We start from the raw sequence: 14963 nt of genomic DNA, 5'->3' as shown, positions 1-14963 counted from the left end.
GACTTTGATCAACGTGCCGCATACTTCCGTCAGATGAGATATGGACTCTATGTGCGCATGGCTTTGTTGGCATTGGTCCTTGCCAAGTCCAACTAAGGAATCAAATTGCCAAGTTCAACCAAGAAATCAAATTAACAAAGCAAAAAAAAAAAAAAAGAAGAAAGAAAAAAGAAAAAGAAAAAGAAACAAAAGAAACAGAAAAAAGAAATAGAAAAAAGAAAGAAAAGAAAAGAAAAAAATCGTTCTTGTTTAATATCCGTGTTTTATGGGATTGTAGAATACTAGTCATTCATTTTTTAATTTTTTACAACATTACTTATTCATCAATAAATATACAAAAGATAAAATGTAGGAGATAATTTCGTCCGCAAGCTTTGCTTGCTTGCTTCACATTGTACATGTAATATCAGGGTATCAATCGTATTTATTAATAATGAAACCACAAATAGACGTAAATATGTATGTACTATGGTAGTGATTTGTTGCAATGAATATTTTTTTTTCTTACATTTAAAAAAGATAAAAGTAATAGAGCTATTAAGAGAAAGAAGATGCCTGATGAACTGACCAGCGCTCACAGGGTTTCTTTCTTTTCTTTTCTTTTTTTTTTTTTAGACAGCTACAGCAGCGGCAGTAGTTTCAACAGTGTTGTCAGTCTTGTTATTGTTGTTATCTTCCTTCTCTGTGTCCTTTGAGTTGTCGACAGCAGTGTCCTCAGTCTTGATGGAATTAGTGGCTGTAGCTGTGGTAGAGTCAATAACAGGAGCTGCTGCTGCTGCTGCTGCTGTTGTTGTTATTGCTGTTGCAACTGTTGTCTTGCTGCTGTTGTTGGCTTTGCCAGCTGCAGTATCTTTGTTGACTGCCTTTTCAGCTTTGGAACTGGTTGAACCAACACGACCAAACTTGTCAGACTTACGAGCATGTGGTCCCTCTGGCAAACGAGGCGAGGAATTATGGCCGTTGGGATTGGAACCGGATGCTCCATTGTTGGTATTACCAGAGAAACTAGCCTTGTCCCAAAGGAACCAATCCAGCCAGCGCATCTTTTTCTCGGTATAAGGCTAATTAATAATAGTAATGATAGTGATAATAGTAATTAATAATAATAATAATGAAAAGGGAGACACATGATTAGCAAAGAAAATCATTCCTCTTGGAGATAAAATAAAAGAGAGAGAAGATGGAGAGAGAGATTATGTACATATGCATGTGTAATGTGTGTAATGTGTGTAATGTGTGTAAATGCATGCTTTGTTGTTATTGTTGTTGTTATAATCATAATTGTTATTGTTGTACTTACAGGATATCTCAAATCATTTAATTTTTCCATGCCCATGGTCTTGATCAAAGCGCTGCGTTCATGTGAAAAGACATCGAATGATCTCTTTCCATGATAATTACCAATGCCGGATGGCCCTGTTCCACCAAAAGGCAAGTTGGAGACAATGAAATGAACCAATGAATCGTTGACGACGATTCCTCCAGACCGTGTATGATCCAAAATGTAATCGATCGCCTTCTTGTTCTTGCTAAAGACATAGAGAGCCAAAGGTTGATCACGTTGGTTTACATACTTGACGCCTTCGACCAGTCGATCGACGACAAGGATGGGCAAGATAGGTCCAAAGATCTCATTTTCCATCAATTTGTCATCTCTATCGACATCCAGGACCAAAGTCGGTGCCATGAATAGGTCCTTCTCATCCATCTGACCGCCCATGACGACCTTGCCCTTTGTTTGATCCAACAGGGCCTTGAGTCGGTCGAAATGATTCTTGTTGACGATACGGCCATACGAGCTTGAGCTCTGGACAGAAGAGCCATAGAATTCTTGAACGGATGCTTTGAATGCTTCGACCAACTTGTCTTCAATACCACGTTCCACAATCAGATAGTCGGGTGCGATACAGGTTTGACCACAGTTGAAGAATTTACCCCAGCAGAGACGACGGGCTGTGATTGGAATGTCGACATCACGAGAAATAAACACTGGGCTGTATAGGAGACAAGACAAATAAATATGATTAGCAATAGGTAAAAAAAAAAAAATGTGGTAATCGCGTTTAATTGAATATAGGAGGAAACAAAGGAACTGAAAATGATTTTATGACAATGACGTTGAGTTTGTCCGAAGCATTAGCATTCAACATCCAAGAGAACAAAGGGGGAGGGAGAAGGAAATATAATATAAAATATTGTATAGTGTGGTGGTGTGGTAGTGTGGTAGTGTGGTGTAGATTTGTATATAGGCGCACGTTTTTTATTCCTTTCTGTGTGACCCATGCTGACAACGATTATATCCTTCCTTTGGATAAAAACCTTCCGAGTTTCCAGTCTTTCTTTGTTGTTTGTTGTTTGTTTAACATTTTTTCTCCACAAAAAAATTACACGCAATTAAAGAAACTTGTAAACAAAACAAACAAATTTCCTGGGCCACGTTCATGTTGAATGAGCATACAGATTCATATTAAATGTATTACATGCAAAGAGTACCCCGTGAAATATACAAATATGCCACATGCCAGAATACCAAAAAGAATGTACAAACTGAGGATGAGAGCTTTTTTTTTTTTTTTTTTTTTTTTTTTTTTGATAATATCTTATCCGAAGAGGACAATGGCTAGTGACATTTCTTTGCACGCGTATTGTAAAAGATATGAGGATATGAAGATATGAAGATATAATGATAGTGAAGGAAAAGGAAAAGGAAAAGGAAAGGAAAGGATCCTTTGGATGGATGACAATGGCTACAGAGTTTTTTTTTTTTGTAGAGCACATATTTTGTGAATGTAAACATAGTCGATCGTGTAGAGAGTAATGCGAATGGCGCGTCATTACACTATCGCTCCGACGATAGTTAGAGTTAATGTTACAGTAGAATAATAACAATAATATTAATGTATATATACAATAACAGGAGCATAGGATAGTAGGAAAGTATAACATGCTTATTACACATTTCAAATATTCTCTCCCCATGGACAAAGAGGTTAACATGTGAAGACAATCAGCCCCCTACTCCTCTTCTTCCTTCACTTTCTTTTCCTTCTTCTTCTCCCCAACCATGTTACCCAATAACCTTGTGTATAACAACATCCATTTTAATTAACACCATATTTGTCATAAAACCCATGTCATTAAAAAGGTGTTTTTTTTTTTTTTTTTTTTTTTTTTTTTTTTTGATTATGGAAAAAAAAAGGGGGAAAAAAAAAAGAGCGAAAAAAAAAAAAAAAAAAAAAAAAAAGAGTTGTCCCTTACCTCTTGCCACCAAGTTCTAGGGTTACGGGGGTGAGCTGCTTTGCTGCAGCTCCCATGATGATCTTCCCGACCTGTCCATTTCCGGTATAAAAGATATGATCAAATTTGTGCTCCAACAGCAACGTCGTCTCCTCAACCGCACCATTGACGACCCTATAAGCCCGTTGATCCAAATACTTGGGCAACAGTTTCGTCAACAGGGCTGCGGTGTTCAGGGAGATCTCTGATGGTTTCAAGATAACAGTATTTCCTGCTGCAATGGCCCCGACCGCAGGGCCCAACAACAGGTTCAGGGGATAGTTCCAAGCACCGATGATCAAGACCATCCCCAGAGGATCTTTACGGATATGAACATTATCAAACTTGTTCACAATACTCGTCTTCACAGACCGGTTTGCGGCCCATTTCTCTAGGTTTTTGATGGCATCGATGCATTCTTGTTTGATCATCCCCGTCTCACTAATCATGAGCTCCGTAGGGGGTTTATGAAGATCTTGAAAGACCGCTTCACGGATAGCTGCATCATTGTCCGCCAAAAGGTTGTACAAACCTCGAAGCTGTTGTTTACGGAATTCGAGCGGACGAGTGATGCCGCTGAAAAAGGTCGAACGCAGGCTTTGGACAACCTGTTCGTTAGTGTTTTTATTATCATTGTTGTTATTGTCATTATTTTAATATTATTTTCCAAAGTGATTGTTACAAGTCGGTTCACAAGAGGGAAAAAAAAAAAAAAAAAAAGTAACGTGTAAGTCCAACGGTTTCAGTAAACTGTGATAAGAAGGTAAAAAAAAAAAGGTGAATGTCGATTGAATGGAATGTTCTTCACCTTTGGAATATCTGCAAGGGGGGTATAAGTGGATGACATGATGAGATAGTTAGGAAAAATGGAATGAGAATGAAAAGAGAAAAAAAAAATAAAAAAAAAAAAATAAAGAAATAAAGAAATGAAAGAAATGAAGAATGAGCTAGAACGAACAAGGAAGGAGAGCAAGAGTAAGAGCAAAAAAGAAAATAAGAAAAGAAAAAACAAAAATGAAAACAAAAATGAAAAAGAAAAAGAAAAAGAAAAAGAAAAAGAAAAAAAGAGAAATGTGGAGACAAATAGAAAATCAGTCTTTATGTTTATTTAGATTACTTTGAATCACAGCAAGTCATATCACACGTTCAACGAAACCCTAACCTGCCTTTACCTGACTTCACCTTGGCATTAGCCATTCACCTGAATAAACCTGGATGTAATTACAATTAACAGAGAGCAAGCATGGAATACTTTAATACATTCCATGCTTTATATAAACATATACATATTTACATACAGACATGCATGTCTATGCAAATAGATAAACAAATAATAAATGCATGCATGCCATCTTTGCCATGTTGCCACAACAAAAACAACTTGGCACTTAAAAAGCGCCCATTGACAACATTGATGTGGGTGAAAAAAGCGAGGATATAAAACTCCTTGACCGGTCCCTTACTTGTTCCCTTCGGAGTAAGAAGCAAATGGAGGTTGGAGCGAGGATTCAGTGCTCTTACTCCAGACTTAATCACTTTCGGTTCGGTTGAACCGCCGATCGCCTATCAAAATGGTGTAACCTTACATTCAATAATAGTTTTAGCGGAACAGCTCTTACTAAACCATAAAAATGTTAAGAATTATAAAAATAAAAACCATTTCTTTCCATTCACATCAAACATCGTGCATATTTTTTTTTAAGAAAAAGCAAGAAAGGCTTTTAATTTGTATTGAATGATATCGTATTTGGAGAAAAAAAAAAGGAAAAGGTGAGGAAGATGCTATTAATGAAACTAATTTACAAATTGGGATTAACAAAAAAAAAAAAAAGATGTACAAAAAAAGAATGACAGTTGCATGCTTCTACAACAAAACTACGACGCGTCCTGATAAAGCGGAATAATAATAAAAAGAATGAGAGATTTACGAAAAAAAAAAAAGATTCATCTCCTACTTCCTACGAAGCAAAAGGATCAGTTTTCCTTTAGTTTCCCTCTCGTCCTTGCCAAGTATCCTTCGACTTGACAATAACGCCTTCACCAAAAGTCCGCGGGCTACCTCCTTACGACCCTGCCGGAATTCTGTCACAATCTCCTCAATCACCGATGGGTTTAGACTGGTAATGGTGTCCTTGATGGTTCCTGGCTGGAATGAATGAACCGATCCTGCTTTAGACAGACGACGGCCCCAGAAGAGCCGTCGGAGAAAAGAGTGAACCGCCTGCTGCAGCTGCAGCTCCTGCGGATTGCTCGATCGCGTTCCAGTCGAGATCAAGAAAAGAGTCGAAAAGTTCAGCATCAACTGCGGCAGGATGCTGGTTAAAAACAGCAAAGTCACCAAGGCGACCGGTATTTTGGTTGCCTGGACCTGTCGAGTCGACTGTCGCGTCACTTGAAAAGAGGCTACTGCAGAGGAGGAGAGCGTCAAGGTCCGATTGCGACGATTGTTGCAAAAGGGCCGACAGCTGATCTCCATCCTGTTCTGAGTTGCACTCTGATTCAACCAACGGGCTTCCCTGTTCAGAAATCTCTCCTTGCTCATCGAGTTCATCATCGTCATCGAATAGACCTTTCCGTGTTTGTTGGGTTGTCCCACTTTGGAAATCGTACTGTGAAGGTTTTTCTGTGGAGCCAGCTTCTGCTGCAGAGAGTTGGTCAAGGTACCTCTAGAATGAGATTTCTTGTCCTCCTTTGCCAGTACTGCAGACTATTATGACCATGAAGAGAGAAAAGAAAAAAAAAAAAAAAAAAAAAAAAAAAGTCAATGGTTATGCGATAAACAAAGACAATAACACCACGACATAATAATAATTGGATCGATCAATGGATGAGTGGATGGGTGGATGGGTGAATGGATGGATAGATAGAATAATGAATAAAGTTTTTACCTGGCAAAAGCCGACTCCGGATGGGTTGTTGTGCTTTATGGACTGTGATAGGAGTTGTTGCATCTGTGCAAACTGCGCCGTGAGAGCCTCAAGACGTTGAGAGAGCTCCAAATTATTGCTTTCGACTGTCTTGAGTCGTTTCAACAACTGGGCATTCTCCTGCTGAAGAGACTCGTTCGAGGCTTCAATGTCGGCCACATACTTTCGCTTCTTATCTCGGGATTCCTGAGCCGCGGCGCGGTTTCGAAGTACACGCTCGCGAACCTTGGCTTCCTTTTCAATAGGATCGACCGCTGCTCTCTTCCTTCCGCTGGTATTAACAGCAGTCAAAGTCGAGGATGATGTTGTGGCAGTGGTCTTGCTCTTGCTCTTACTTTTGGTCTTAATTCTGGCAGATCTCTGAGTACTGTCAGGGTTAGTGAGCACTGGGGACTCGAGCTTAAGGAGCATAGGGCTGATAGAAGGGGATGTGGTCCAGACAGAAGAGGGAGAAGCCATGGCGATGACACTTGGGTCTGAAAGAAGGATGGCTGAAGGGTCATCGGTGGCGCAGTTCCTGTCGGTAGTAGCTGCGGAGTTATTATGGGCCTCCAACAAATGAGTGAGCATGTCGAGTTGCATGTTTTCAGTTGTGGTGGAGAAAAGTGAGGGAGAAGAGGGGGTTGCAGAAGGGATTGTCACGAATGCCTCGCTGTCCAGGTCTGCGGTGGACACTTCACTGTTGTGGGGAACATCAGCTGAAGAGGCATGGGCCATCATGTGTGGCAAACAAGAGGTTGTTGTCGAGAACATGATGGCCCGGACAGAAGAACGATTGAAAAGGTTTATATACAGAAAAGGGAAAAGAGTATTGCAAGAAGGAATTTTTTTATAAAGAATACGTAACAATAAAGAGAAGTGTTGGCAGCAGTAGAAAGTAGATTCGTGGCAGCAAAAGAGAGGTGATGAAGAGAAAAAAAGAAAGAAAAAAAAAAAAAGAGATAAAGGGCTTATTTTATGGTTCATCACTTAAGGGTACCTTAGTAGATTATGAACTAGTTTTTTTTGTTTTGTTCAACGTGGCCGAATGTTGTCCTATGCCTATTTTCGGGCAGCAAAACAAACTGACACCATCAATGGAACATTTCGCCACACACCAACCATCTAGAAATTCCATACATCACTGCTCAGCCCAATTTAATTAAATACGTGGCATGACCACCCTCCAGTCACAAAAATTCAAGCAATAGGAATTATCATGGCTTGACAATTGTGCTCCTGCATGCATATCAAGGACAGGAGGATTTAGTCTCGTCACCATCCTGAGAGGACTTACAAATCAAAAATATGCAAACAGTGAAAATAGGCCTTTGAATAGGTGTAAGTAGTAGATTAAACGCTTTATGTTCAGAATTATGCGACTATTTTCTTTTTTCTTTTTTCTTTTTTCTTTTTTTCCTAAAATACGAGGGCTGCGATTATACCCGCACCGATAACAATCATGCTGCTCGTCTTGCGATCAAACATTGTACTCGTTGAGGATCCAGATCCAGCACTGTGATCAGTTAAACCTGTAACACCAACATCCGCAGCCTTTGGAGAACGCGATCCACCAGCTCCTCCAGTCGATCCATTGGGAGACGTAACATTGAAGCGACCCGAGTACACACTGTCTGGCATCAAGAACAACCGGAGAGCGTAGATACCGGGTTTGGTGTCTGCAGGGACGGTCCAGACCATGTTACCGACGGGTTTCGAGCAATCGATCGTACCGACTCTCTTGACGTAGAATGTATTGATGACACTGTTCGCATCCATGAAATCAACCTGAGTTTCGGCGGGCGAGGAAGAGATTAGAGCTGAAGGGCGTATACAGGCTGCCGACCAAGAGAGCGTCTGATCTGTACCAGCGACATAAGAGATGCCTTCACCCACAGGTTGTGTGAATGAGATATTTCTGGCGGTCTCTGGGCTCTGGGCAGAGATCACAGACAGTGCAACAGCACTCAAGGCGATTATTGACCTGATCATGTTGAAGGAAAGTGTACAAGTTTCTGTATTAGATAGGCCCTAATGTGTGTAGGATTGAGATGCTAACAAGGACTCTAGGTGGTGGATTTTCTCTTCGCGTGGCTTTTATACTTGGCAATAGAGGCGGCGATGGTATAGAATGAAAAATAGGAGAGAGCCTGACAATCATCAAAAGGGGGCATAGTCAACATCACGACAGAGAATTTCGTCAGAAATTCTTATGGTGACATTGCTTCAAATGCAATGCCTCCTGCCGGACCTGGTCCAGGACTGAATCATGTATTACTGTGCATATTCAACCCTTTTTTTCAGCACGCGAATATCGAAAAGGAGGCGACTGAGATGTACACAAAGGACAAAGAGAATATCAAGGAGGCTGAAAGTGTCGCTACCAATCAAGGATAGAATAAACTGATCATTTTTAGCTAAGATACGAGATGACACTCTACATGACAATAGAATATTGAAAAGTTGCTGACATTAGATTATCACACTTCTTTACTGGCAAACTATTCACTGACAAATCATTCAAAGATACCTATTTTTTTATTTTTTTTTATTTTTTTTTAATGGAAAATGTATTAAATTTTGTACAAACTACAGTGATGACTCCTCAAGTCGATGCAGGTTTTTGTTCAACCGGCTTGTGACAATCCTCAGGCAACGGGGAGTCTGGATCAATAGGGTCCAGTATCACTGTACCAATCTTGAAATACTTTGCATGGTTATGATAGAATTTGGCCCAGCCATCAACATCCTAATATGTTGCAATGTTTAGTGGTACATGGTAATTTGATTAGCATTTCACAAAAAGGGGATAATAGAAATTGATGGATTAAAGACGTGTCTTGGAAATATCCACGATACCGCAAGCTGTTGAGGGGTGAGTCCTCTAAGGTCATGTGTGAGATGTGTTTGGAAACAACCCGTTGCATATGCACGCGATGCATCTCGTCCAGAGAAGAAACCATATCCTCCACCTCTGGCATAGAATGGACGACCTGCAGTCACATCAAAAACCTCCCCTTTGACAGCCAAGTAAATTGGCTTTGTCGGATCTGTCCCATCATACTGTGCTAACTTCTTCTGTGTAAGGACAATTTGCCTCCGCTACATGGATGAAAAAAATAAAAAATAAAATTAAAATAAAAAAAAGGTCCTACTTGGATAATGCAGGTTACGTTTTAGAACAAGGCAAACCTTCAATCACATATTGTAGACAAATTACAGGGACCCATTGACGCCAATTAGAATATTTTCCATTATATCCCCATAACCATGTGTCTGTGACTAGGTAGGACGACAAGAAGAAGAACAGAATAAACAGAAGAGCTCCCTGGACAATAGATTGCTGCAAGCCGGCCTGTTTTCCTCGAGTTGATGTTTTTGCCTTTTCAAAATGAGATCTCTCTTGAACATTCTCTGAGGAACCATTCTTGCTCTTGTTCGCATTACGCTGCTTGACCTGTTGTTCTCCCATTGACGTGTCTTTTTTTTTTTTTTTTTTTTTTTTTTTTTAGCAATGGTGAGTTCAACGAAATGAAGGGTGGATAATAAAAATAGCACGAGTTTCTCACTCGGAGCACTCTTCCCTGCCTTCCTTCTCTTCGAATCACGTGGTGCGATCAGAAATGGCTCTTGCCTGGATAGAAGAAACATAAAAAATTCAAAAAAGTCGGGGCACCAACAGATCTTCGCATCAAAAAAAAAATATAAATATACACAACCAATGTGAGTATTTCCATGCCTAGCAGAATGTCAATATGCAAGAGCTTCCTTTAAGTCTCCGGTAGTGACGAGCAGCATTTTTAACATCAAGACTCACATTGGTCAAAGCACAGAGGAAGAAAAATGATAAATCTGACTATTTAAAAAGATGCGTAATTGCGACGTCAATTAATGATGCGGATGAAAATTTCAAACTGACGGCACAATGAGGTGAGTTATACGCCATTGGACTGGATATATTGACCTTAATGGTCTATGATGGGATGATCCATACTCGAGTAAAGTTTGCATTAACATTTAAAACGAAAGGCCGTGCTCTGATAGGTAAGAACAAGTGTGTGTGCACATCGTAGTCTGGCTAGTCGCGTCTTTTCTTCCCAAGTAATGAGGTCAGCTCAAGCAGAAACATCGCACTTTTGACCTTTATCTGTTTCATTCATTATTTATAAATTTCTCTGTTCTTCCATCCATCAGACGTAATAGGAATTCATAATAGACCAAGAAAAAATAAAGCGCTTTGTTCATCGCCTTTTCTATTACCTTTTTTGTATGTAACGATTTGCAACTTCTTGGAAAAGGATAAATATTGCAGGTGGTCAACGAAAAAGAAACTTGTTTCTTGTCCACACTTCAATCTCTTTAAAATCACAACACTTTGCTTACTACTCTCGTACACCATTGTAAATAGCTAAACCTACTCCCTCCCCTTACTAATAGTTGCACATTATAACATCACACCGTTCATCACAGCTCGTATCCTCCAACACCCCTCGAACAATCTCCCTACACTAGCTTTAGCCTGAACTAAAAGAAAAAGAAGGCAGCAATGCAACGCGACGAAGACAGACTTAACATGCCTGGCGCTTATAAGACAGGCCGCGATGATGCTTCTCACCTCGCTAGCAACAGTAACAATAGCAACATACTCGGCGCTACCGCCGATTCTCGCCAGACCCCCGCTGCAACTGCCATGAGAGCTACCAACGTGGTTAATCCTCATGACTCCACTCATGCTGTTGCTGGTATCACTGTCGGAGGAGCCCCCACCCCTTATGACAGCCGCAAGATCGAATTGGCGAAGGAACACTTGGTCGACAGTGCCAATACCAAGGACAATAACACGTTCAGTACCTCTGAAAATAAGGTTGATCATGCTCAGCATCCTTCACTCTCTGAATCGGTCAAGGCAGGCGCTGTAACTGCTGCCAGCACTGCTGCCAGTACCGCTGCGACCGCTGCCAGCATTGCTGCATCTGCAGGCGCCTCTGTCATTGCTGCTGCAAAGAAGAGGTTGAGTCATCAAGATGATCAAGTCACCAACAACAATACCTATTCCCAACATGAAAGCAAGAGCACCGTCCTTCCTGCCTTTGAGCCAGAAAACGAGAGGCCTCTTGGACCCAGTGATCGTCCTCCTGTCAAGGCTTTTGACAAAGGCCATGAACTTCCACAGAGTACTGTAGTGAGCGGAAAGCCTCTCGGCTTCAGTGACCGTCATTTTAACAACAAAGGTCTTGAGCTTCCGCAGAGTAATGCAGAGGGTGAGAGGCCTCTCGGTCAAAGTGATCGTCCCCCTACCAAAGCCTTTAACTGGAAGGACGACAAGAATGTCTCCAGCGAAATAACAATGGAGGTAGGTGTTTATTAAGGATAGAATGTAGAAATGGGGGATATTGTGCATTCATTCATGATGCAAATTGTTAACATTTGTCTTATCATTACTGTTGTTACCATCCATTACTTAGGCATCTTCGGAAACGAAGCATCCAATCCAGACTACCACTAATGATTATATCCCCAGCACAGCCGTCGCTCCAAAGACTGCTGGTGACGACACCGTTGCTTCTAGCGATAGTGCTGATCTACATCAAGAATCTCTCATTGACAAGGTCAAAAAGAATATAATGCATGTCTTCTCCACTCCCGAGGTCCCCCAGGATAATACGCACCAGTATGCTCTCACCAGCGCCCAGGTGTTGCTGGATCAACAAGAATATGCTGCCAAGCATGCCCGCACCGGGCATTCATCCGAGGGTGCACTTCCAGCCAAATACAACACCGCATCCGCATCCGCTATATTAGGGACCATGCACCCCTATGATTCAGCTGGCGCTGGCACATCAGTTCTGCTTGATTCTGACAAGATTAAATCTGTCGACAGCGGAGTCGTAGATAGGACAACCCCTCCTAGAGCTACTCAACATTCCGCCTATTTGCCTTCAAGCATACATACTACTCCAGCTGCGGCAGCTGCTCCTGTCACTGGACACATGGAGCGTGATGTCTTCAAGCCAACTGAGGTTGCACCTAGTAAAGCAGCCGAAGTCCCCGCACTAACTCATGACAACAAGCATGCAGATACTGAGCATGCTGCGCCCCTCACCACTGCCACTCATACGATTGCTGAAAAAGCTTCTGAGGTTGCTGCTTACTTGAGTGGTAAAAAGGATACGACGCATGACCAGTCCCGTCCAGTGACTGAAAAGATTAAAGAGGCTGTTGGTCTTCAACCTCAGCCCCAGACTATGACCGAAAGAGCCAAAGAAGCTGTAGGCATCCAATCTGCTCAGTCTCGACCCGTGACCGAGAGGTTCAAAGAAGCTGTAGGTATTCAACCTGCTCCCCGCCCCGTGACTGAGAAGATTAAGGAAGCTGTAGGAATCCAACCTGCTCCCCGTCCCGTGACTGAGAAGATCAAAGAAGCTGTAGGCATTCAACCCCAGCCTCATACCATGACTGAGAGGTTCAAAGAGACTGTAGGCATCCAACCCCAACCCCAGCCTCATACCATGACTGAGAAATTCAAAGAGGCTGTAGGTATCCAGCCCACCACCACCACCAACACTACCACTGAGCAATCTCGTCCTGTGACTGAGAGGGTCAAGGAGACCGTAGGCATCCATTCCACCGGAGCCAACACCGCTAGCACTGACGTCAAAACATATAACGATTCTCGTCCTGTGACCGAGAAGATCAAGGAGGCCGTAGGTATTCATCCCACCGGAGCCAACACCGTTAGCACTGATACTGGAGCACATAGTGATTCTCGTCCTATGACTGAAAGGATCAAGGAGACCGTTGGCATCCATACCACCGGAGCCAACACCGCTAGTGCTGATACACATAATGATTCCCGTCCTATGACTGAGAAGATTAAGGAGACCGTAGGTATCCATCCCACTGGAGCCAACACTGCTAGCGCTGATGTTAAAGCACATAACGATTCTCGTCCTATAACCGAGAAGATCAAGGATACTGTGGGTATCCACTCCACTGGAGTCAACACTGATGCTAGAGCCCATAATGATTCCAGCACTGTCCCCATCGCTCCTGAGACCCACCGTCATGGATTGACTGATACGGTGAAGGACGCCATGCACTCCTCTTCTGAGTATGGCCCTGCAAATCCCAAGGACCTTGATCTGACTAACCCCAAGAGTTTAAGCCATGCGACAACAACGGGTGCAGCGACTGGCGTTAGTGCCAGGGAGGGCGCCAAGCCTAGCGTCCCGGCCGCAACTACCGTCTCGCAGCACAAGCCTACGACTTTTAGCAATGACATTACGAGTGCAGACTCAAAGAGACAGGCCTTCACTGACACCAAGACTCTTCAGCCTACTACTGGTACCCGTACTGTCCCTATCGCTCCTGAGACCCATCACCATGGAGTGGCTGACAAGGTGAAGGATTCTATTCATCCTTCTTCTGAATACGGCCCTGCAGACCCCAAAAACCTCAAGTTGACCGATCCCAAGGCTCTAGGTCTTGCTGCTGCTGGCCCAACTGCTGGCGTCAGCGCAAAGGAGGCTATCAAGCCCAGCAACGTTCATGCTTCAGCGGCCGATTCACATACTGGCGTCCCATCTTCAGCAACCAAACACGCAGCCGTCCCATCTTCAGCTGCCACATATGGCTCAGTCCCATCCTCAGCTGCTACACACGGTTCAACCCCATCCTCCGCAGCCAAGCACGCAGTTGCTCCATCTACAACCGCCACACATGGTACAGCCCCGTTCACAGCTGGCACGCACGCTGCAGCTCTTGGATCAACTGCTAGGCACGCTGCAGTCCCCGAGCCAGCACATGCTCCAGTCCCCGCCCCAACCACAACTGCTGCACACACTGCACACACTGCGGCCCCTTCAGCTACAACATATGCTACAGCTCCTTCATCCACAGTTCATACTGACAAGCATGAAGCACCTTCTAGCACTCTCAACAAGCTTTCTGGTTCTGGCGCTATGGGTACCGCCACAGCCACCGGAGCCTCCATGATGCCCCATGCGACGTCGGCGGCAGCAGCACCAAACATCACCCCTGCAAATACCACTGGCACCAACCTAAACGATCAGGGTCATCATACTAACAACACATACAACACCAATATACGCACTGCACATAATGATGGCGATCACGGTCAAAACATTCATATCGCCTCTGGTACTACCAATGCGACTGCAGTTCCACCACTGTCCTACAAGGGAACTCCTCAGGTCCATCCAGGTGAAGAAGTTGGTTGGATGAAGACTACGACGACCACCAATTACTATGATAATGATGATAACAACCGGGATGCAGTTGGTCATGGTCATCAACAGGCGGGTTTGGCACCCAATACGCACAACACCACCCGTGATGCTACCACCGCTACTACACACAGAGTGGGCAACAATAACCACCATGATGATAACAATGACACGACTGATAGTAGTAATGACAGTCATGGCGATCAAAAAGAACATCATGGATTTATTCATCGACTTTTGCACCGTCACCACCACAACCATTCCAATGACAAGGGCAAGCAGCGCTTGTAAATGGAGAAAAAAAAAAAGTTTTTTTTAAGTGATAATTGACAAAATATTTTGTAAATAGGTTTAACAATACATATTGAATAAAAAAAAAAAAATTGACTTGACTATTAATACACAATTAATAAGGAGGAGTTATTTGGAAAAGATGGGTAATTAACGACAGGAGAAAGATATAGGACAGCATGGAGATGTAGTTAGGATTATGTTGGAGAGGGAGAAGAGGAAAGGTAAAAAAAGATGATAATAA

The 14963-nt window shown here is 42.8% G+C and overlaps 4 protein-coding genes across 4 annotated transcripts; all 4 read right to left on the bottom strand.

The window, feature by feature from the left end:
- Window positions 1–1144: 1144 nt before the first annotated feature.
- On the bottom strand, window positions 1145–4123 carry BCR41DRAFT_313937 (aldehyde dehydrogenase, dimeric NADP-preferring; the record flags this gene model as incomplete). The annotated part of the gene is made up of 3 exons (XM_022021163.1): window positions 1145–1994; window positions 3259–3884; window positions 4085–4123. The coding sequence occupies 3 exons, from the start codon at window positions 4121–4123 to the stop codon at window positions 1145–1147; spliced, it is 1515 nt and encodes a 504-aa protein (XP_021876041.1).
- Window positions 4124–5765: 1642 nt separating this feature from the next.
- BCR41DRAFT_214237 (hypothetical protein) lies at window positions 5766–7108 on the bottom strand. The gene is made up of 2 exons (XM_022019973.1): window positions 6165–7108; window positions 5766–5976 (listed from the first exon to the last, which is right to left on the bottom strand). The coding sequence occupies exons 1-2, from the start codon at window positions 6954–6956 to the stop codon at window positions 5932–5934; spliced, it is 837 nt and encodes a 278-aa protein (XP_021876040.1). The 5' UTR covers window positions 6957–7108; the 3' UTR covers window positions 5766–5931.
- Window positions 7109–7601: 493 nt separating this feature from the next.
- On the bottom strand, window positions 7602–8174 carry BCR41DRAFT_375367 (hypothetical protein; the record flags this gene model as incomplete). The annotated part of the gene is made up of 1 exon (XM_022026944.1): window positions 7602–8174. One exon carries the CDS (start codon window positions 8172–8174, stop codon window positions 7602–7604), a length of 573 nt encoding a protein of 190 aa, XP_021876039.1.
- A 590-nt stretch (window positions 8175–8764) lies between these two features.
- Window positions 8765–9671, bottom strand: BCR41DRAFT_363751 (cytochrome b5-like heme/steroid binding domain-containing protein). The gene is made up of 3 exons (XM_022025940.1): window positions 9403–9671; window positions 9042–9284; window positions 8765–8931 (listed from the first exon to the last, which is right to left on the bottom strand). Exons 1-3 carry the CDS (start codon window positions 9652–9654, stop codon window positions 8788–8790), a joined length of 639 nt encoding a protein of 212 aa, XP_021876038.1. The 5' UTR covers window positions 9655–9671; the 3' UTR covers window positions 8765–8787.
- Between the last annotated feature and the right edge of the window lie 5292 nt (window positions 9672–14963).

Source organism: Lobosporangium transversale (genome assembly GCF_002105155.1).
Source record: "Lobosporangium transversale strain NRRL 3116 chromosome Unknown BCR41scaffold_65, whole genome shotgun sequence".
In the NCBI taxonomy this organism is placed as follows: Eukaryota; Fungi; Mortierellomycota; class Mortierellomycetes; order Mortierellales; family Mortierellaceae; genus Lobosporangium; species Lobosporangium transversale.
Note: the sequence above shows the minus strand (reverse complement) of the source record. Positions and strands in the feature narration are given on the sequence as shown.

Excerpts from the sequence above, each read along its gene's own strand:
- BCR41DRAFT_214237 (XM_022019973.1), bottom strand. The coding sequence starts at position 6,956 with ATGTTCTCGACAACAACCTCTTGTTTGCCACACATGATGGCCCATGCC. Across the intron at positions 5,977-6,164 it reads CCGGAGTCGGCTTTTGCCAG|TACTGGCAAAGGAGGACAAG; the intron begins GTAAAAACTTTA and ends AATAGTCTGCAG.
- BCR41DRAFT_363751 (XM_022025940.1), bottom strand. The coding sequence starts at position 9,654 with ATGGGAGAACAACAGGTCAAGCAGCGTAATGCGAACAAGAGCAAGAAT. Across the intron at positions 9,285-9,402 it reads ATTGGCGTCAATGGGTCCCT|CGGAGGCAAATTGTCCTTAC; the intron begins GTAATTTGTCTA and ends TCATCCATGTAG. Across the intron at positions 8,932-9,041 it reads TCACCCCTCAACAGCTTGCG|GATGTTGATGGCTGGGCCAA; the intron begins GTATCGTGGATA and ends GCAACATATTAG.